The sequence below is a fragment of the Abramis brama genome (assembly GCF_963993115.1).
Source record: "Abramis brama genome assembly, chromosome: 6".
Classification (NCBI taxonomy): Eukaryota; Metazoa; Chordata; class Actinopteri; order Cypriniformes; family Leuciscidae; genus Abramis; species Abramis brama.
In genome coordinates, this window is record NC_139968.1 from 35,361,115 (window position 1) to 35,384,060 (window position 22,946).

Here is a 22,946-nt window from a genome sequence, read left to right on the forward strand (position 1 = left end):
CCTACTCACACTCTCCGTCTCTGCAAGATTCGGAAGGGAATGATTCAGATTTCTCTTGGCACAGCTACTAGAAGACAGACGGGTTGCTCACGTGGTCCGTGTAACGCTTTGCTCGGTTTGAGTCTGCGCGTCAGGAAAGGAAGTGCTAAAAAATCGCTAAAAATGGGCTTCACTTGTCTCAATTGAGTTCCAATGGGGTCGCTGTGTCCATTTCTTTTACTGTCTATGATTATAACGAGCAACGCAGCAGACCCGTCGCAACATACTGCACTCACATAGCGCCCTCCACTGGTCTGGCAGAACCACCATCCACTCAATGTATTTTCACATACAGCGATAATATTATATTCATCAATTGTGAAGAACCAACAATTGGGGCATCACATAAACACCGTGTTCGGATTCATCAATCGTATTGATTTCATTCCGATTGAAGCAAAAGGTGTCCATGTATGCCGAGACGGATCCTTACAGTGTTCAGCTCTGAACTGGCGAGCAATTCCAGCTGCAGTGTTGAACCGATTCCCCATTGAAAGTCTCTGCATTGTCCTGTCCTCTCGTGCATTTGTCTTATGTGGACGACCAGCCTTTTTGGGGGACTTGAATGAATGAGTGTCTTTTGTAAAGTTTCAATATTCTAGAAATCACTGATTTGGAACGACCAATTTCTGTTGCAATAGCTGAAATGGTCATCCCTTTGGCCTTCATCAGGACAACCTGGTGTCGCAGGGTTCATTCACCTTAGAGTGGCTTGCCATCTTGCAAAGTCAGTTAAAATTGGAAAGTTTGCTGCCTGTTAAATAGGGTTTGCCAGATAATTAAGGAAATTAGCACCAAAGTGCCACATTATCACCACTGACTTGAAAGAGTTCTCTGATTTTTTAATTTTGTATTTTGTAATTGTCTCGTTTAAGTTTTATATACTGTACTTCAAAATATATTTAACTAATGAAATATGCAAAAAAAAAAAAAAAAAAAAAAAAAAAAAACCTGCCCTATTTCATGTAAGATAAAAATAGAACGTTTAGTTGAGTTTCTGGATGTTATGCTATTTGTGAAGCACTAAATTAAACTAATACACAGCAACAAAATAAAAAAAAATTATAAAAAAATTAAAAATGCTACTGTAAAAATGTCTGAAATGGAGCATAGTGACAGTCAAGCACACTGGGCACGCTCCCTCAAAGTCAGCTGAGATATAGCGCCTCCAACTGGGCCAACAATGAAATGGCTATTCTAACAGCACTGTTATGTTTGTCAACTTCATGGGCCTTAACTTCAATATGCTACAGTAAAAATATCTGAAATTGTGTGTGATGATAGTCAAGCACACTGGGTGTAAAGCACCAATGAAACGCCCCCAAATGGGCCAACAATGTGATGGCTCTTCTTGCGGTATTGTCAGATTGGGTCCATAACTTCAAAATGTTACAGTAACCATTTGTATATATTGGTATTTGTGACCACACATCTGTATAATACTTTTCTCAAATACACATAATTTCTAAGCAGCTTTACAGAAAATGCATGTTTCTATGTTACAAAACCATAATAGCATTTTATAAGATATCATAAAGTACAGTTGTAAGATAGCACAAATTATAGTAATGTCATATATGCATTTAAGCTAAATTAGTGTGTATTTTAAAGCAATGATAACATGATTATTTTGTATAATCATACATGTTTGATGTTGTGGAGTCCTTGCAGGGGTAGGTTTCATCTATCCAGGTGTGGGCTCATCTGAAGTCTTCATAAGAGGCTGGATCCAAGCTGGAGCTGACATACTCTCTAATTACCTTGTGATGTTGAAATTTGTAATAATAATAATAATAATAATAAAGAAAATATTCAATTGATTTAATAATGCATTCAAAGGATGACATGCAAATTGATGCAATAATTACAGAATAATGTAATTATAGTTTTTATATTTGTACAGTTATTTTCTGATGTCTGATATTTCTGTTATTTACCTTTCAAAATAGTTAATTAATCTTTTCTGAAAATAGAAACAACAGAGTCCCTAAAAAGTGTGAAAAACCACATGGTCTCTAAATTTAGCTGATGACATTGAATAATTAAAAAAATACTGTAGCTTAATTATATTTTATGTGTCTTTATATTACAGTCCATTTGCGCTGGTAGGCCTATATATCAGTGTATTTTGCATTTCAAAATAGTTTATTATTCTTTTATTATAAAAATTACTTAGTATTCGCATTGCGTTTAGGAAGACACTTCAACTAGGCTACTGAAACCATAAGACTGAAACCTGTTCTCATTTAAATTGTAATGACCTGGTATAGTCTGCGCTAGCAGCAAGGTGCATTATGGGTAATTGTTTGTTGGGAGTTGATTTATCCGTTATTAAAGCAAGATGGTTGTGTTTTTGTGTTAGTAAAGTTATGTGTGTTTATGTTTAAGGTAGTTCGAGTGTTCTTGGTTCATTTACTGCTTTGTTATGTAAAACTGACAGTTATTATGACTCAGTTAATAATTGTAAAAGAGGGGGGATTAAATGTAAGGAATCAGATTATTATTTCTAGAATGAGGATTGGTCACACGCTTCTGAATAGCACTTTATTTATTTTAGTAAAACACCAGAGTGGCTTGTGTTCATACCTGGAACCTGAGACAGTGCACCATGTTTTGATTTCTTGTAGAATTTATGACCACCAAAGACAAGATCTACTCAGAGAATTGCGAGAAATTGTCTTGGAAAAAAGTATCTCTGAAAAGTGTTTTAGAAGAAGGTTTGAGCAAGAGGGGAAAACGCTGTGTTTTTATTTTAATTTTTTAATAGACACTGCACTGTAGAGCAGGATAGTGCTCTAGATGGCAGCAATGTGACTTATGTTGCCGGCTGCCGTAAACCCCAAAGAAGGAAAAGAAGGGCTACTGAAAGAACTGTGTCGCCATTAAAGCAGAAGGACAGATTATACTATTCTGAGACTTATGTATCAGAAACTGCATACAATTTTTTTTTTTTTTTTTTTTTTTTGAATCTGCATTCAAAATGAAGCTTTTCGTTAATTTGCTGTCGTTAATCTTGCTTGTACCCGAGAATGGTAAGAACTTGCATTACAATATTTCTTCCGTGTTATTGTTGCACCGAGCCGTGCACCTAACCATGTGCATCGGAAAGTGTTAGTGTGAGAACAGAGCCTACCACGGTCCCGATCGATGAAACTGGATAACGGGTGCTTCTCAATCTCAATACTATTAATTTTATGAGTAGGCTATAAATGTATGCTTTCTCGTTTCCTCGCTTCTCTGTCCTCCAGTCTGTGAGCCGGAAACCGATCGAGCACATCAGCACAGACATCTTGAAGGACCTCTCCATTATCTAACTGCACCGTGAGGAGTGAGGAAGCTTTCCAGAGGAGTCATGAGCGAGGACACACAGGTGTCTCTTATGCAGAAGTATTTCTTGTCGAGAAGCCGCACGTAAAGTTATACATTCTCCTCCCCCTTCATAATCACATCTGATCTGTCACAATCATTTTAATTAGGCTTTACCTTTGCAGTTTAAATAAATCATATATCACACACATATCAACAGCGCATCTTGCTTTATCTTTATTATTTATGCATTTCTTAAATAACCAAACGTAGGCTATACACGGGTTCCCTTTCAAGGCGGTCACTTCGACATTACGTCACTGACGTATATGGGAACTCCTTCCTTCTCCATTTCACTGAAATCTGTAGGCTAACGCCAGCTGGAGACAGCTGGCCAATTGACGCGAACATGCAAATGCTGACCGACCGCGGGCAGTATAAATAGCGTGGCCGCGACAATTACGTCAGACTCTTTTTCTTCACGCTAGAAGTCTTATCTGAAGTCATCGTGGAAGTTGCAATAGAGGTTACTCACCATGTACCCTCCCCGCATCCGATGGCTGCTACTACATGCCAGATATGTGCGGGTCCTTTGACTCGCTCTACCCTAACAAGGATCAACCGAGGCCGCACTCAAGGACGACAGGCACGTGCCGGACAGTGCGCGCCCTCAGGGGAATAAACCCGGGCATCAGCGGGGATGAGGCCCACTGCCGCCAGCAGGCCGCTGGTGGGCCCTCTCCCGCCCAAAGACGATACTTTAGCCCGGTACCTCAGCAGCAGCCAACGAGCGCGTTGTACAACCCGCTCGCCTGCACCCAAACACTGTTTCTATAGCAACTCAAGTCTTCCTAGCCAGTCTAGGGAAACGACGGTGTTCAAGTCCCGCTGCGGCCGGACTTCCACCAAAACTTCTAAAGAACAGGCTACTTCACGAAAGACTCCGTCTTCCACAACGTCCTAAAAGTGGTAGTCGTGCGCAAGACGCACGTCTAGAGAGACGAGGCAAAGGCATGGCCGAGTCTAAAAGGGAAGTGTGGATGTTATGAGTCTCTAGACGCCCCGCTCTGACAATGGGAAGTGCACAGCCGCAATCCGGTGAGTGTTTACCCCCCCTTCTAGTCAGTCTTGACTACGGGGTTGCGCAGTCGTTACCGCTTATGCTGTTGACGCTGGGCCTACGTAACATTACATATTGATGTGCTTAGGGACTGTTCGTTATTTATTTAAGGGGCCACCGGAGGAGTTTTGAGATTTGTTGTCAAAAAAGACATGACCCTCCCTTCGCCAGCAATAATTTTTTCTATGACCCTCCAAAATGATTGTGAAAAAAGGCATGACCCTCCCCGATAATTTATTGATTAGCCTACTTCTGTACTGGTTTGCGCTTGGCAAAGATGTTCAGATAGCCATTGTTTGTTTGTTTTTTAAACCATAAACTCTTGCTTTCTCATCTTACTAGGGCTGTAACGATAGACCAAACCTACGATTCGGTTCGTATCACGATTTTTGATTTTAGATTTGAAAAAAATCATGTTTTCGGTGCTGATGCGGTGTGACTTGATCAACATGTGGGTGGCGCTGCCAACAAAGCATAAAAGCTGTCACAAAGAACCGGCAAAAGTAATGATTATTAATATGTCAAATATAGCTAGGAGACATTTTAATTGTTTATTAATAAACAAGTGTTTTCTGTGTCGACTGCAAAGATGAAGTTGACGATGCGTCGCGATCTTCTCAGAATGCGCCAGAGAGAAATGCACATTTCATAAGCAGAAAGCATGTCTGTTTTCCTTCATTTTGAATTGTTCTGTGTAAAAGTAGACATTTCAAGCTTTCTATATATTTCTCAGGTCTGTGAGGCAAGTAGCATAGCCTACCTTACGCTGAGTTTCGGTTCATTTATGAGACAAGAGTCCAGTTCACTCGCCCGCGCCTCGTCATGATTATCTATTTTCTACTATATTTAGACTACTTCTTATTTATTAAATCCAGATGAAACATTGATTAAAATTAAGATAAAATTAATAAAAAAACGAAATTCACTTTAAAGAAAGGCTTTGTGCTTTCTTTTTGAGGTCTCTGAGAAATTTTTAAAGTCGCTTCAGAGCAGTCATGCCCGTAATGGAGAACTGTCACGTCCGTAACATTATTTTTATTTTTTTCACATAAATGCGAACGCGAAAAATAAAATAAAAATAATATAATATTTTATGTTCTGTGGAGGCCGATCTTTATTCATCCGGTGGGTTCATCTTTGGTTTGCATAGTGTAATTTATAGAATTACTAAAAAATATTTTGCCACATGTGTATTTCACTCATATTAAATATAAAACGCATGTGTAGTAGACTGATATTTTTCTAATGTCTTGACTCCTTTCAGACGTTTCAAAATATTGGTATTAAATGCATTTTCTGAGAATTTTTATTTTAAGTTTTGACTGCAAATATCACGTCCATAACACTGGAATCGCCCAATTTTAACGAATTTATCCTCAACTAGTTTTTGTGGTGTAGGTCTATGTATTTTATGTTAACTTAAATAATACTAATAGTAATTTAAAGATGTGGTAGCCCTACATCTTACACATCGTGGAAACAAAATAAGAATGGAGACTAAAATATGGTAGTATCGCGCTACAGTGCACATTGTATTAGTTCTGGCGCCTCAGTCTCAATACTGTAAAACTCGACGTACGTTCACATCACATGTTAATGCAGCGGTAGAGTTACACTCACAGGACACTGTGCACTTAACAAAAGTTCATTATTTGCTCGTGCTTTAAAGCTTTGCCGGGTAAACATTTCTTTGGCATTCTGTTCTGACATGATGCACTTTTTCTAAGCGCGAACTGAAGTGCACGCGCACTGTCAAACAGCGCCAAACTGGATTTTTGTTGGGTCAGACCCATCTGATATCGAAGGGGGGCTGATAACGCGAGATCAACATGGAATAAATGGAAAAAAATAGCATCAAACAAGCCACTTTGAAATGTTGCTGTTTTAATGAATATAAAAGTTGGGTGACCCTCCCCCCTAGACTAAAAAAAGTTGGATGACCCTCCCCTCAACAAAGAATAAAAAGACATGACCCTCCCCTATTTTCCTCCGGTGGCCCCTTCCATAAATACCGAACGGTCCCTTACAGCTTATGTTGTCAGGCTGCCCTGTATCTTTCAGTGCAACTGGCCATGCAACTACGTATTCACAGTTGTCGTCGCTACGCCACTGACGCTGTGTTTATGTACACACTGCACACTGATATGTGTTATAATTTTGCCGTTGTATATTGCCCTGTATCCTTCAGTGCAATGGCTATTCTGATTACTACGCAGTGCGTATTCACTGTTGTTGCGCGATGCAACTGACGCTGTGTTTATGGACACACCGCACACTGATATATGTGTTATGATTTGTGCCGTTATATATTGCACTGTATCCTTCAGTGCAACTGGCCATTCAACTACGTATTCACAGTTGTTGTCGCTACGCCACTGACGCTGTGTTTATGTACACACTGCACACTGATATGTGTTATAATTTTGCCGTTGTATATTGCCCTGTATCCTTCAGTGCAATGGCTATTCTGATTACTACGCAGTGCGTATTCACTGTTGTTGCGCGATGCAACTGACGCTGTGTTTATGTACACACTGCACACTGATATGTGTTATGATTTGTGCCGTTATATATTGCACTGTATCCTTAAGTGCAACTGGCCATTCAACTACGTATTCACAGTTGTTGTCGCTACGCCACTGACGCTGTGTTTATGTACACACTGCACACTAATGTGTTATGATTTGTGCCGTTATATATTGCCCTGTATCCTTCAGTGCAAATGGCTATTCTGATTACCGCATGTTCACAGTTGTTGTGCAACGCAAATGACTCTGTGTTTATGTACACACTACACACTGATGTGTTATAATTTTGCCGTTGTATATTGCCCTGTATCCTTCAGTGCAATGGCTATTCTGATTACTACGCAGTGCGTATTCACAGTTGTTGCGCGATGCAACTCACGCTGTGTTTATGGACACACTACACACTGATATGTGCTATGATTTGTGCCGTTGTATATTGCCCTGTATCCTTCAGTGCAATGGCTATTCTGATTACTACGCAGTGCGTATTCACAGTTGTTGTCGCTACGCCACTGACGCTGTGTTTATGTACACACTGCACACTAATATGTGCTATATTTGTGCCGTTATATATTGCCCTGTATCCTTCAGTGCAACTGGCCATTCTGATTCAACTATGTATTCACAGTTGCTGTGCGATGCCACAGACGCTGTGTCTATGTACACTATGTGTGTGTTATACTTATGCCACGATATTGCCCTGTATCCTTCAGTGCAACTGGCTATTCTGATTACTACGTAATCACAGTTGTTGTGTGATGCAACTGACACTGTGTTACGTACACACTACACACTGTTATGTGTTAGGATTTATGCCACTATATAATGTTGCCGTTGTATATTGCCCTGTATCCTTCAGTGCAATGGCTATTCTGATTACTACGCAGTGCGTATTCACAGTTGTTGCGTGATGCAACTGACGCTGTGTTTATGTACACACTACACACTGATGTGTTATAATTTTGCCGTTGTATATTGCCCTGTATCCTTCAGTGCAATGGCTATTCTGATTACTACGCAGTGCGTATTCACAGTTGTTGCGCGATGCAAATCACGCTGTGTTTATGGACACACTACACACTGATATGTGCTATGATTTGTGCCGTTGTATATTGCCCTGTATCCTTCAGTGCAATGGCTATTCTGATTACTACGCAGTGCGTATTCACAGTTGTTGTCGCTACGCCACTGACGCTGTGTTTATGTACACACTGCACACTAATATGTGCTATATTTGTGCCGTTATATATTGCCCTGTATCCTTCAGTGCAACTGGCCATTCTGATTCAACTATGTATTCACAGTTGCTGTGCGATGCCACAGACGCTGTGTCTATGTACACTATGTGTGTGTTATACTTATGCCACGATATTGCCCTGTATCCTTCAGTGCAACTGGCTATTCTGATTACTACGTAATCACAGTTGTTGTGTGATGCAACTGACACTGTGTTACGTACACACTACACACTGTTATGTGTTAGGATTTATGCCACTATATAATGTTGCCGTTGTATATTGCCCTGTATCCTTCAGTGCAATGGCTATTCTGATTACTACGCAGTGCGTATTCACAGTTGTTGCGTGATGCAACTGACGCTGTGTTTACGTACACACTACACACTGACATGTGTTATGAATTTTGCCGTTGTATATTGCCCTGTATCCTTCAGTGCAAATGGCTATTCTGACTACTACGTATTCACAGTTGTTGCGCTATGCAACTGGTGCTGCGTTACGTACACACCGCACTCTGTTATGTGCTATGATCTATGCCATTGTATATTGCCCTGTATCCTTCAGTGCAAATGGCTATTCTGATTGCTGTGTATTCACAGTTGCTGTGCAATGCCACTGACGCTGTGTTATGTACATTGATATGTGTCTATGACTTATGCCGTTATATATTGCCCTGTATCCTCAGTGCAACCGGCTATTCTGGTTACTATGTATTCACAGTCGTTGTCGCTGTGCATAGTCACAGTTTGTCGCTACGGCGACTTGCGCTGCATCTGTGTACACACTGAAGCGTTATGCTGTTATGTTGCCCTTCAACGTAACCGACCATTGCGTTTGAACTGCGCATATTCATGCAGTTTCAGTCGCTTCGACGACTTGCGCTGCATTATACACACAGATGTTTTAAAAGTGCACACTGATGTGTTATGCTGTTATGTTGCCCTCTATCCTTCAGTGCAACAACCAGCTGTCCTATCTAACTGTGCATATTCACAGTTCTGTCGCTACGGCGACTACACTGCACTTATGTACGTACAAGGATGTGTTTTTGCTATTTTGTTGCCCTGTTTCCTTCAGTGCAAAACTAGCTGTCTTATCTAACCGTACATATTCACAATTTCTGGATGTATGTACATACATGGATGCGTTATGCTGTAATGCTGCCCTGTTTCCTTCAGTGCAGCTAGCCATCCTGATCTAACTGTGCATCTCAGTTCTGTCTCTACACAGTTTCTGTCGCTACGGCGACTACGCTGGATTTATGTACATACATGGATGCGCTATTCTTGCGCACTTGTGTTATGCTGTCATGTTGCCCTGTATCTTAGTGCAACTAGCTATCCCAGTCGAACTGTGCATATTCACAGTCTCTGTCGATATACGGCGACCTGCGCTGCATTTAATTGCACATGGATGTGTTCATGCTGCGGTGTTGCCCCGTATCCTTCAGTGCCTATACTGAGCTACTGCGTTAAGTTGGCGCTACAGCGACCGATGCTGTTACGTACATGTGCTACGCTGTTATGTTGCCCCGTTGCCTTCAGTGCAACTGACTATTCTGTACTAACTCGTATACTCACAGTTCTAGCTACGGCTACGACTGTGTTTGTGTACTTCTGAGGTTCTATGCTATTATGGGGCTATTATCTAACTGCGTATATTCACAGTTGTTGTCGCTACGGCCACTAGCACTGTGTTTATGTACATTCAGTTATGTGTTAATTTGAACTTCCGTACATCGGCTATAGAACATCGGCTATGTTCTACTAGGGAGTGTCAGTTTCCTTGTGACCCCCTTACTGGCCTTTCATCCCCGGTTCATGGACCTGAGAGTTATGGGGCTCCCCCATGACAATCCCCCTCAGGAAGGTCCTGCTTCTACAGGTGATCGGCACGATTGGCACCCCAGCCCCAAGCTGTGGAACCTTCTTGTGTGTCCGCTGCTGGGTCCATAGTTGAGCGAGACACTTCACACTAATAAGTGCTGAGAGCTTCCTTGAATATGGCCTTCCACCTGCTCTCGCCCCAGCGAAGCACTTTGGAGACCTACGCTCATTCTAAGTGAATGATGTTGCATTGTCTCGGACCTGGTGACTGCAGCGTCACTCTGCGTTCCGAAGTCGCTTACACCGTTCAGAGCACAGTTTGATCCCTGCCCGCCTTATCTGCTGAGCCGTCAGCCTCGCATGATGCCGATGCTCAGAGTGCTGTTGGCCCTGTAAGGGCTTTGCGGATGTACGTGGATCACTAGGCAGCAGTCTGACTAGCTGTTTGTGTGCTTGGTGGATGGTACTAGGGACGTGCTGTTTTATACTGAGACTTTCTCCTAAATTCGACGCTTTCAATGTTGGCTTAATGCCTACGGGATTTAGGTATGCTGGCTGTCTTCTCAGAACACATTCGCCAGGGTTTCAAGTTTGGTGCACTGCCTATAGCGTCGTGGGTTCGGTGAGTTTTATTAAGTGTACTCATGAACTGTTACCACCAGCTGTGCAGTGGTCTGCATTATGCAGAGTTACCATTGCTGCTAACTCTGTGTTATGCTTATAAGAAACTGTTTGTATAACTGTTTGTATAACCTTATACTTAAGGTTTCACGGCTGTTTCCGCATTACGCAGTAGTTGTCATGATAAATCACTGGAAGCAATAGCAGGTGAACAAGTGTTTATTAGGACTCAACACTCAAAACATGAATATCACTCAAAGTCAATGAGGAAGTTCCTTCTCCGGGTGCGCTCGCGAAATCGCTTCTCTTTCCACTCTACTGACGGGTACTCTCAGGGGAAGACGCTCAGGCTCGGTCACACAGGGACTTCGATGGTCTGGTGCTCGGTGCTCGGTCCTCGGTGATCGGTGCTCGGGTGCGGTGAAACAACAGGAACATCCGCTGAAGACGACGACAACCCGGAATACGACACGAACACACATGAAGGACTGCAAACAACGGATGGACACTGGAATGGAGAGATGAGTGAGTATATGTAGAGAATGGTAATGGGAAACAGCTGAGGTGGGGAATGAGATGATTGCAGACAGCTGGAGCACTGAACAAACACGCGAGCGGGACAACGCCCACTCACGCAAACTCACAGACATGTAAACAAACAGTTACACGAGACACAGAGGAAACGATGAATTATCAACCGTGACAGTAGTTTTCTATATACTGTTACTCTGTGTATGGCTATAGGTTATGCAGCTGTCACCGCTATTGCCGTCGACACTGTGTTAACTCTTGTGTTTGAGTGCTTATGGTGTTGTGCTGCCCTGTCCAGTGCAGCCTTCGCTTCATTGCATTGGATATACAACTTGGTAAGGTCGGATCAGATGTTTCTTGGTCTAGTTTTGCCTATCAGTTCGAGTGCTCCTGGCGGTGCTGCTGGCTTAGAACTGTTGTCTCTCGTGGGAGTGTGGCTTTACCCCGTTCAGGGCTTATCTTCACTGCGCTCACGGCGGGATTCTATACAGTTCCCATATACGTCAGTGACGTAATGTCGAAGTGACCGCCTTGAAAGGGAACGTCTCCGGTTACTATCGTAACCTCGGTTCCCTGAGAGGCGGGAACGAGACATTACATCAGCCGCTGTGCTCGCCGTTTGATCAGCTGTGCTAGTGTTCAGTCTTGATTCTGACGTAATTGTCGCGCCCCACGCTATTTATACTGCCCGCGGTCGGTCAGCATTTGCATGTTCGCGTCAATTGGCCAGCTGTCTCCAGCTGGCGTTAGCCTATAAGATTTCAGTGAAATGGAGAAGGAAGGAGTTCCCATATATGTCAGTGACATAATGTCTCGTTCCCGCCTCTCAGGGAACCGAGGTTACGATAGTAACCGGAGACGTTTTACTTAATGCAATCTGAAAATCTATTGTTGGTGATTTAAGAGATTGTTTAGCCAACATATCCACTTCTTCATTTCCTTTCACACCAACATCTTCAGGAACCCAAACAAACCATACACTCAAACCTTTATTATGTAATCTCAAACAATATACAGATTAGTAATCTGAATATTGTTTGATATATTTCGACCTGCTCAAATGAACAAAGCAACATCCAATAAAGGAAAGATGGGCCCAAATTAAGAGGGAAAACAATTCAGCTGTACATTCAACATATAACCTTAAGAAAATCAAAATCGAATCAAACAGAGAGATATATTCAATACAGATAGAGGAAAGTAAAATGTAATTAAATACCATAAATGTACAACTAAATAAATCAATTAATCAACTTTTATTCCACCCATGGGCAACCCCCAGCGAATGGTATGTCCGGGCGTAACCAATAACTCTTAAATTCTCTGTTCCTGCCGGACTCTAATTTTCGTCACGCCAGGATGCGGCTGCAGCGGACTGACAGTGTAGATCATCGCCAAACATCACCGGTAACTCGAGAAGTCAAACTCAAAATAGAAATAAAGGTAAATAACAGATATAACGCAACTAATTTGGTTGCACTTCAAATCACCAACAATGTATATGGGCCATTCTACAGAATTGGTGCAAACTGCTGTCCCTCATCCAAAAAACACATTTGAAAAGCATTTCATTATTAAAATCTTAGATGTTTACTAAGATCCTTTAATTATCCATTGAAACCCACAATAATATTTAAGATATAAGTAAGCTTTATATATATAAAATCATAATTTATGGGCTACTTTCAATTAGGAGGTGGCTGTCCCAAACCCTAACCCCTAAATTTCAACTTGTGAAAATGATATCGAAATTTTTTTTGTTTTTAAAAAAAAAATGAAGTTAAAAAAAAATATTTATTTTATATTTTATTTTTAAATCATGAAACTTTATCTAAAAAAAAGATGTCCTGCATTTTCATGTCACTACCAAAACAGTGAATGTTGTAGTCCATTGGCTGAGACTGATTTTAACCACACCCCTACATTTTTGATCAGGAAATATTCCTGTGTCCCTCTCTCTCATGTGCTATATGGTGAGTAGATTGATCCCATCATTTTGAGGTAAATGTGTTCTAAAGTCTAAAAATCTGTGTGTAACTTTAAGGAATGTCACTACCAAACTCATTTTTTCTGCTATTGAGAAACTTTTTTGGATGTTATTCCATAAAATTTAGTTGTTATATGTCTTCAACTGTTCTGACCAGTGATTGCTAACCATTTGCTGATTAGCATCTTCGAGCTAGGCTCAAAAGTATCTAAAATTGTCACTACCAAAACAGTCACAACCGAAACATTTTCTTGAAGTTTCGGTTGTGACATTGTTTTGGTAGTGACAAAAGGGAACACATAATCCTTTATTTGGAGGAATAAACTACATTTTAGTACAGTTATGCAAATAATTACTACTGTAGTATGTTTTAGTAGTGTTTTAGTATGCAATATTCTGTTAAAATTCTGTAATGTGATGAGGTTACAATTACTTAAGGTTGCAGTCCATGATACTAGCTTAGGTATAAGGTTGTTGTCAGTAATGTTAATTTCTATGATTAACTTGACAGGGAGAATGACATAAAACACCAACATGCCTAAAAAAAATAGAAAAACTACAACAGAGAGACAGAGGAAATACAAACAAAGGTTGAGGGAAGACCCAGTGAAGTACGAGGAATACTTAGGAAAGAAAACGAAAGAAATAAGAAATGAAGGGAAGAAGGAAAGTTGAAGAGTATCAGTGAATTATCTGACAGGGAGCAAAGACATGTCAGAAAAGCATGGAGGAAAAGACAGAAAAGACACAGGATGATGGTGAAAAGACAAAAAGAGATGGAGACATTTTGCAGGGCTTCCACACCACCTAGCACTTCCAGTGAGGGTGATCAGACACCAGTACACACACACACACACACACACACACACACACACACACACACAGTTCAGTGGTTCTGGAGATTTATCTGAATGAGGAAAATTATTCTGAAATTAATGTTTTATGTAAACACACACACACACACACACACACAGAGTTCAGTGGTTCTGGAGATTTATCTGAATGACTCATAAACAAAATGTTGAAAATGTGAAAATAAAACAAAGTGGTTCTGAGTCTACATTGTAAGTTGTTGTTTTTTTGGGAAGAAAAATCTATGAGCATACCTCTTCTCACTTGCACCTCAAGACCCAAAGTATAGAATAGCTCTAGGTGTTCTTATAAGATATTTACTGTCAGATGTGTGTCTGCTATATGTACTGACTGCATATGTGCATCATAGTTATTTATTTATATTAACATAAAATGTGGACAGTCTGATTCAGCCATGGCAAACTAAGTATTGTGGTCACTACCAAAACATTACTGTCACTACCAAAAATGTGCAGTCACTACCGTAACATGGGATGTTTTGTCTTTGTTTTGTTTTTAGAGGGAAGTTAGCGAGTGAAGGGCATAACAATTTTGGACTGGAACGCAGCACCAGTCTCATTTGAGACTTGGTCTGGGAACCACGTGTTCATTTTCTCGTATTTAAGGTGTGGTTTACGAATGCCCAGAGCCGTTTATTGGGCGCTATGAATGTCTATCAAATGCGCCTGTATGTAGCTCATAGCCAATCGCTTCAATTATACCAGATGACGTAGGCTATGTAGAGTGACAGAAATTCGACGAGGAAAAAGACGATGGGTCAAAGATTCATTTGTACACGATGGCGTTTAGCGAATATTACCGTTTGTGCAAGATAAACATGAGGGTAGAAGGTAACGTCGAGTCTGATGCCATGTTGGATCCATAGATATAAACAAACTGCTTCGGTGTCGTCATCGTCTTGCTGCTCCCTCCCCGTTCTGTGATTGGTTCCCTTTTTCAGGGGAAAATCTGGTCCATGGTGTCCAGATTGCCTAGCAGCGTGAATAAAATCGCGCTGCGAGCAAGGCAGTATGGGGAAACCCAGGCTAATCATGTGTTTCATATTCAGACATATTTCTATTAACGTTGAAAAACATTTTCACAGCACTATTATGTATTTTTTGTTTGGTTTATGTTTCTTCTCCAGGTGTGTCTGGTGTTGATGATGAAGTGTCAGTGTCAGCGATGGAGGTAGATTCAGTCACTCTAAACACTGGTGTTCAAACAAACCAACAAGAATATATTAAATGGTATTATGACATTTGCATCGCTCAAATCAGTGGAGATCTCAGTTATAACTGTACAGATGTTCAGTGTAATGAAGGCACTGAGAGATTCAGAGACAGACTGAAGCTGGATCATCAGACTGGATCTCTGACCATCAGAAATATCAACACAAAACACTCTGGACTTTATGAACTGAAGATCATCAGCAGCAGCAGCAGCAGTGGAAATATCTTCAATGTTACTGTCACTGGTGAGTCATTAGTGAATGTTTGAATGCAGTTTATAAATGTTTAAAGCACATTGTCAATGTTTTTTGTATTTTTTATTTTTTTTTACAATAATATTCAGTTTTTTACTTGTATATTAATTCACATTAATTAATTAAATCACATTAATTCACATCTCTTTACTGTGCAGTTTATATAATTATCTCACTTGTCGTCATTAACCAGTTCCTTTCAATTTAAAACTAAATCATCTATATTGGAAAGCTGCTTCAACAGTTAATTAAATGATGTTTTATAAACAAAGTTCGGGAGGAGCACGTTCAAATAATCAATCCAATCTACTCGTCATCAAACAATTATGTCTACCCTAATCAGCATGACAAGAAGTATATATATATATCCACTCTGTCAACTCACCTAATATTCCTTGACAGTTTTCCAGCATCCCTCCACCACCCCGACTCCTCACTCTTGGCTCAATCTTTTACAGCCAGGAATACGGGGGGAGTACTCTGGGTTCGGGCCGAATACCGAGCCCGGAGCCCTCTCCTCGGACAGCACGCCAAATACGCATTTATTCTATCTGACTTATTTGTAAGTGTGAACTAGTGAATCGACAGCGTTTAATTTTTTTTTTTTTTTTTAACTCGAAAGTCAAGAGAGGTCATGTTCACAGTTCTCTCATGTTGTGTAGTTTTTGTTTTCAGCAAAAGATCCTCCAGCTTCTGTTGGTTTGTGTTTCAGGTGTTTCTGCTGCCGAACGAGATGAAGTGAAGAGAAAGACAGTGAAGGAGGGAGACTCTTTTACTTTTGATCCTGGTGTAGTAAAAAACACAAGTGATGTGATGAAGTGGTATTTTAACAACACTCTCATCGCTGAAATCACTGGAGATCAGAGTAAGATCTGTACAGATGTTCAGTGTAAAGAGAGATTCAGAGACAGACTGAAGCTGGATCATCAGACTGGATCTCTGACCATCACAAACACCAGAAACACAGACTCTGGAGAATATAAACTACAGATCAACATCATCAACAGCAGCTTCAGCATCACTAGAGTGAAGAGATTCAATCTTACTGTCATTGGTGAGTGTATAATTCAGCCATTAAATGCATTTTAAATCAACCCAATAAATGGGCACTGGACTGTTTAAAAAAGTGAGCTTTGACTCAGTGGCACTTTAGCTAATGTTATTAACATGAAAAATGCAGTTTTCCTGTGAACAGTGTTTCCTGTTGATCTCTCAGTGCTGATGCTGTTTTAACTGCTGTTGCTAAAGACAACAGATGAAGACATTAATCAGTTAAATAACTCATGACCCAAGTAGAAAGGTGTAAATATCCATCAATCATACTAGATTCACTCTCACTCTCTCGTAATAATGTCTGTTTCTCTGTAGCTGTTCCAGGTTCAGGTCTGTCTTCAGGAGCTGTAGCAGGAATAGTTGTTGCTGTTCTGCTGGTGTTTGCAGGAGTAACTGCTGCTGCTGTGATTTACTATCGTCACCGCAGGACCTATACACCAGCAGCACAGAATGTAAGTATTCCATACAGCTGATTTAGCAATATATATGAGATTTACTTAGTTATTATCCTTTCTATTTAACACTACAGAAGCAGATATTCACCGGTGAGGCAGTCAAAGCGAGATAGCAAGCGTATTATTAGAAAACACCAATACAACAGTTTAAGCAATTTAGATGTGATTACTGAAATCACTATCATTCAAGTTTATATTACTGTGGTGCAAAAGATGTAATGCAGTTTAAGACGGTGATACATATTTAGGAACTGTAATCCTCTTTTTGAACAACAGAAAATAACACAATTCTAAGTCTGTATTGTTTGTGTAAGTGAAACATCAATCCTTCTCATCACTTTAACCTTCTGTGAATCTGTGTTTTCTTACAGGATGATGACGTGTGATAACTCACCATGTGATCCGCATGACATTCCCTTGAGGAGGAGGACACGTCCTTAAATCAGAGTCAGACTCAATCAGATACTTTCATTGAGAGGCGCACACTGAAGAGAATCAGGAAATGATGGAGAGAAGAGGATCAGGTGAAACTCTCATCGCTCACAGCGTAATTGTTACGATTCCTAGATTTCACTAGTTGTTACCAGTGAAAATTTTAATGATTTAAATGATAAACTAACACATTTAGGGCCAGATTAACTAACAGTTTGTGTCAGCGCAAACCCTCTTTTGGCTGTAAAAAACTTCTGTCAGGATTTACTAATTTTAACACACATAGTCAAAAATAGTCGATCTCCGAATGCAACGTAACAGGGAGGAGAGTAAAACTTAGTTCCATATAAATTCATGGATAATTTGTTGTTTTCTCGTTAGTGAAAATCAATATTGACCTTATATTTGAAAAAGGATCCTCATATAAGAAACGATACTAAAATTCAGAGTCAATTCATTCACATTCGGAGATCGACTATTTTTGACTGTCAAAATGCCGGCGGTCACAGCTTCAGTGAGTTGATCAAAACCTTTCTTTTTAGTAAACTCTGTGTATGTACACAAACAATGTTCTCAATGCTGGAGTTCATGTGAAGAACCTCTGGTGATACTTCAAGCACAGTTTCATGTTGTGTTGAGCTGCCTTAGTGTTTGAAAAATAGTGATTTTTGATGCTATCATAGAAATGCCCCAATCACTCCCATTCAAAAAGCAATTTGACTGAAAAAGAAAATACGGTCAGTCGTTTCCATTCGCTTTTAAACGAATGTTCGCCTCGGGTAGATTAACAAAAAGACCCTAGGTTGTATTTTGGCGAGAGTTATCCTTTAAAGGTGCATTAAGCAACTTTTCATGTTAAAAATACCCGTTTTCTAACCCATACATGCTTAAACAATTGCCTGATGGGCTGAATGAGCCCTTCTCTGATCACTGAGATTGTCTCTATAATCCTGTAAAGTAAAATGAATAAGAGGGATTCGGGCCGGAATTTTAGACTGGGCGTGACGTCATGCGTGTTCACGGCACGCTCACATAGCTATGCCTGACAGGTTTGTGTATTCGCCGGCATTCTCCGTAGAAGATGGATTGTAAGAGACCTGCTTATTGTTCATTTCTAACACCAACGCAAACTCCACGTAAGATAAAAAAAAGAAAACTTTTGTCCGTGAGCGTGCACACCTCTGGTTGCAGTTTCGCTTGCCGCCAGAGGGGGCATAGTTCTGCAAAAACTCAGAGACTTGCTTAAAGCTCCAATATGTAGGAATTTTGTAATAAAATTTCCGAAAATAACTTGGACAGTGTGATATATTTCCTCCAGTTGTGTACTTACAATATCTCAAAAGTCTCCAAAGATTTTTTATTTCAGAGAAATTCCGATTTTAAATAACTGGCCGTCCCGGAAAAGAAATGTCGCGCCTCAGTGACGCAATGTCCGCTCTATCCTTTTTTTCCGGTGGACCATGTGATAGGATATTCCACCACACCGGATTTTTATTTTATTTTTTTACAACAACTTTATTGAGTTTTTTTTTCTTATCACAATAAACAATAAAGACGTCTGACAAAGAAGAAAAAAGAATAAAATAAAAAATATGACCCACCACACCGGAATATCACGGTCAAATGCGGAAGTGGTGGTTATAGCGTTATTGCCATAGACTGTATGGTTATAGCTGTTATGGATCACGATTACTCTTTGGTGAGTATTGAAGTGCCAACAAAACGAAAGCGTCCATATTCGGATACATGCGGAGTCACGGACTGTGTGACAAACGGAGGGATAAAACCCGGATAAATATCGGCAGGCGTTTTCGAGATGGAGAGAGCTGCGCGACTATCTTGGACTTGACAGAGACTCTGCTCTCGCGAGTGTATTGATAGACAGGTAAGACATGCAACTGTCAATAATAGCACTTATAAACAAAGTTATATTGCTCTTTGTACTTTGGTAAGGCTTTTTATCACGTGTGGTGACCGAGATTATGGCAGTACAATTAAATACAATCGGATATGTTGTTAAAAAATATATTTAGTCATTTGCAAATGTTCGTTCAAATTTACTTTTAGATATTGGTTTGAACACGTTAAACAACACAGCATTAACCATAAAAACGTAAAACTGCACAACATAAACCAAACAAATCATTTGACAAATAGCTGTATGTTGTAACGGGATAATATAGCATAACATTTCACGTTCCTTGCAGTTCATTAATTATGATGACATAAAATAATACGATCAGACATACAGGTAATACAAAAACGAATAAATTACCTCATCCGTGATCATGATTCATTAATTCCATTTAGATACATTGCTATGGTGAAAACGCATTAAAAACGACATCTCCCATCGTCACCTCCTTCATAGCGTCATCAAGCTTCGCCTTTGTTATTGTTGGAAACTGCGCCCTCTTGTGGTCACATACAAAAGTTACATACTGGAGCTTTAATGCACCTTTAAGAAGCAAAATTACTTTGGATAAAAGTCTTTATTGAACTTGTTTTCTGAAAGAAAAAAAAAATGTTAAATTAAGTGAGTCTCCCAGTAGGGTCTGAAACTTAATTCAAGAAGAACAGATCTGACAGATATTTCCCCTTATTTTAAGGATTAACACACTTAATTTAGATTTTTTAGAAGTTAGATACTGTTTGCTCCTCTGTTGTTTAGTACATTATAAAACAGTCTGCAATAATAACACATTGAGTGTAAGTTATTATATTTATTAAATAAATGTTGCCTTATTGGGACAATGAAGCCCTCCGTACACCTACCTGATAAACACTTTATTATAAAATAACTTTTTTACACATATTTTCTTAATATTTATTGAAAACAAACACCTTTCCAATCTGATATGTGATCGGAAAAGCAAGTAGAGGCAAAAAGGCAGCTAAAGGCGGATTCGAACTCGGGTCGATCGCTTCAAAAAGTATTTACAACATGCCTTAGCTACGCCACTGCTTCTGACAGGTTACAGCCGTTTTTTGGGCTTTTCTCTGGCCCAACCAGACAGTGGTGGGCGGAGTTAGTGTAAATACTCTCCGCCAGTAAGACGGGCTGTTTGCACTTAGTGTAAATAAACACTCCATATAAGGACACAGGGAGATAATCAGAGAAACAGGTGTGACTCAAACCAGTAACCAAGGCAACAAACACTGTAATCAAACAAGCGGGAAAACTAGAACAAATGAAACCTGCTCGAATAGACCATGACCCTTATACAACTTTTAAATATTAGTTGTGGAAAACAAGACAAAAATTCAAAGTAAGAAAATAAATTGTATAACCACAAGTGCTCTTAACAGTCTGCATTTTTGATACTGTAAGTGTTTTTACTGGAATTGTTGCTGTAACTGGAAATGTCTTGTATCCTTATATTGTTAATGTTTCTATTTTAACCACTAACTCTAACCCTGGGTTATGCACCTTGATCAGAAAACAATGGTTGACCAACTCTGAATAGCATTAATAGAGCATGTAGCGGCTCTGGAACCAAAACCTGCCTTAATAAGCTTAGAAATTCATCGACTTATCTTATGTTGAAACACTTTACTGGGAGCATTTAATGTTTTCAATACCTGTAACTGGACCCATACATGATACAGGCTGCATTCATTTTTTTACTATGGCGTTAAACCTGTGAAATAGTCTATTTAACGGATCTTCTATCGCCCTATAATCCATCGCGCTCTTTAAGATCAATAAATTCGAGGCTTTTGGTCATACCTAGGATATCCAGATCAACCAAAGGAGGGAGAGCATTTTCACATTTAGCTCCAAAACTCTGGAATAGCCTTCCTGATACTGTTCGTTGCTCAGACTCGCTCTCCCAGTTTAAAACTAGATTAAAGACGCATCTTTTCGGCCAGGCATTCATATAATATTTTTAATCTTACAGTTCAAACTACAGTCCGGCCTCTAGTTCATAAATGCCAGAGGAGAACTGGCCCCCGACTGAGCCTGGGTTCTCCCAAGGTTTTTTTTTTTCTCCATTAGGTCACTTGATGGAGTTTTTTCGGTTCCTTGCCACTGTTGCCTTTGGCTTGCTCAGTTGGGGATATTTTGGGGATATTTAATTTTATTTTATCAATCAATAAATTCCACTAGAAACAAACCTTGTTGTATTATTTTAATTTAATACTGTGCAGCTGCTTTGATACAATATGTATTGTGAAAAGCGCTATACAAATATACTTGACTTGAAATACTAGATGTGATGTTTATCAGCAGGAATGTTTACATCTTGTGTCTTTGTCAGTTCAGCTGGGATTGTTTGTTAAAATATTGTATTTTGTGTTTGTCTTGTAGAATATTATCACTGTTTGATGGAGATGATTGCCCTTACTTTATTACTTTTTATTTTTTGTATTTATCTTTCATCTGCTCATTGTAATGTAAATAGCATATCAGTAGAGTTGTCTCGTGATATTTTTATATTGTCAGGTAAATGTTTTAAGAAACGTAATTTTTTACCATAAATCAGATCGAAGTTGAGAAAGACATAAAACTCTTCTTTAATGGAACAATAGCATTATTTTTTTATGAATGAGTCTTTCTGTGTTTACTGTATGTGATAAATAACATGAACAAACAATGTGATTCACTCATAGCGGATGGATTCTGCGTGTCTCTAAAATATTTTGGTGTGTTTTCAGAAATAACTGTGGACTCAACTATAACATTGAGTTATAAATGATTTCCATAAATATGGACATTTTTTTCACTGATGCACTAAACTTTCACCAGCAACTGTAACTATTATACGAGACACCACTCAAATAAAACTCTTAAACTCTTTAAAGAAGATCTCATTAAATCGTGATTTTATAGTAGGAACCATATCAGTTGTAGGCTAAATATGAGGGGAAATATGATTGCATGGTTTCAGTATGGTTTAGCAATGCATAGTTAATTTATGATATGAATCTGGATGAGGGTGGAATGATGTACACTATTGTTCAAAATTACCCACGAGACGTGTGTAGCTGTTTGTCTGATGAGTGAATGTGTAAATCAATGATGTTCTTCTGCTATTTGTTTTCATGTTACATTATGAATCAGACATATTTTTCTACCTACAATCTTTATGATCTGTAGAACAAACATTTGCATCGTACTTTCTTGTTGTGTTCTGCTGGTGTGAATTACTATCACTGCAGTAACTCTCTGTGAATATATGTATTCAAATAGCATGTTCTAATAAACCAAAGAAGTCTGTCTTTTTAATTGAGTTAGTTATTATTATTATAAACAGGCATCATGGGGCAGCGCAGTGATCACTTAGATGTCTTATTTAGTTCATTATAGTGCTATATTAAAGGCAATTAACTAATCATCTAATACCATTAAACATTTTAAATGTCTGTAGGCTTAATATATGTAATATTTTATTAAAATGAAGGGCTTGTTTTGTTCGTTGTATTGAGAGCTTGCAGAACAAGAGACCAATGATTACAACTCTCAATTTT

The 22,946-nt window shown here is 39.4% G+C and overlaps 1 protein-coding gene across 4 annotated transcripts; it reads left to right on the top strand.

Annotated features, from left to right (window-relative positions):
- The first annotated feature begins 2,894 nt into the window (after window positions 1-2,894).
- LOC311084799 (uncharacterized protein) lies at window positions 2,895-22,704 on the top strand. Of its 4 annotated transcripts, none has more exons than XM_084117092.1 (6): window positions 2,895-3,071; window positions 3,288-11,203; window positions 15,196-15,525; window positions 16,247-16,588; window positions 16,903-17,039; window positions 17,414-22,704. In XM_084117092.1, exons 2-6 carry the CDS (start codon window positions 11,200-11,202, stop codon window positions 17,426-17,428), a joined length of 828 nt encoding a protein of 275 aa, XP_083973218.1. In that variant the 5' UTR covers window positions 2,895-3,071; window positions 3,288-11,199; the 3' UTR covers window positions 17,429-22,704. The 4 variants fall into 4 exon arrangements, with proteins under 4 accessions (XP_083973218.1, XP_083973219.1, XP_083973220.1 ...); XM_084117093.1 differs by having other exon boundaries at window positions 3,288-3,450; XM_084117094.1 differs by having other exon boundaries at window positions 3,288-3,409.
- The last annotated feature ends 242 nt before the right edge of the window (window positions 22,705-22,946 follow it).

Coding starts and splice junctions, on each gene's coding strand:
- LOC311084799 (XM_084117091.1), top strand. CDS start 3,020: ATGAAGCTTTTCGTTAATTTGCTGTCGTTAATCTTGCTTGTACCCGAG. Junction 3,072..15,195: donor CTTGCTTGTACCCGAGAATG/GTAAGAACTTGC, acceptor TTTCTTCTCCAG/GTGTGTCTGGTGTTGATGAT. Junction 16,589..16,902: donor ATTCAATCTTACTGTCATTG/GTGAGTGTATAA, acceptor GTTTCTCTGTAG/CTGTTCCAGGTTCAGGTCTG.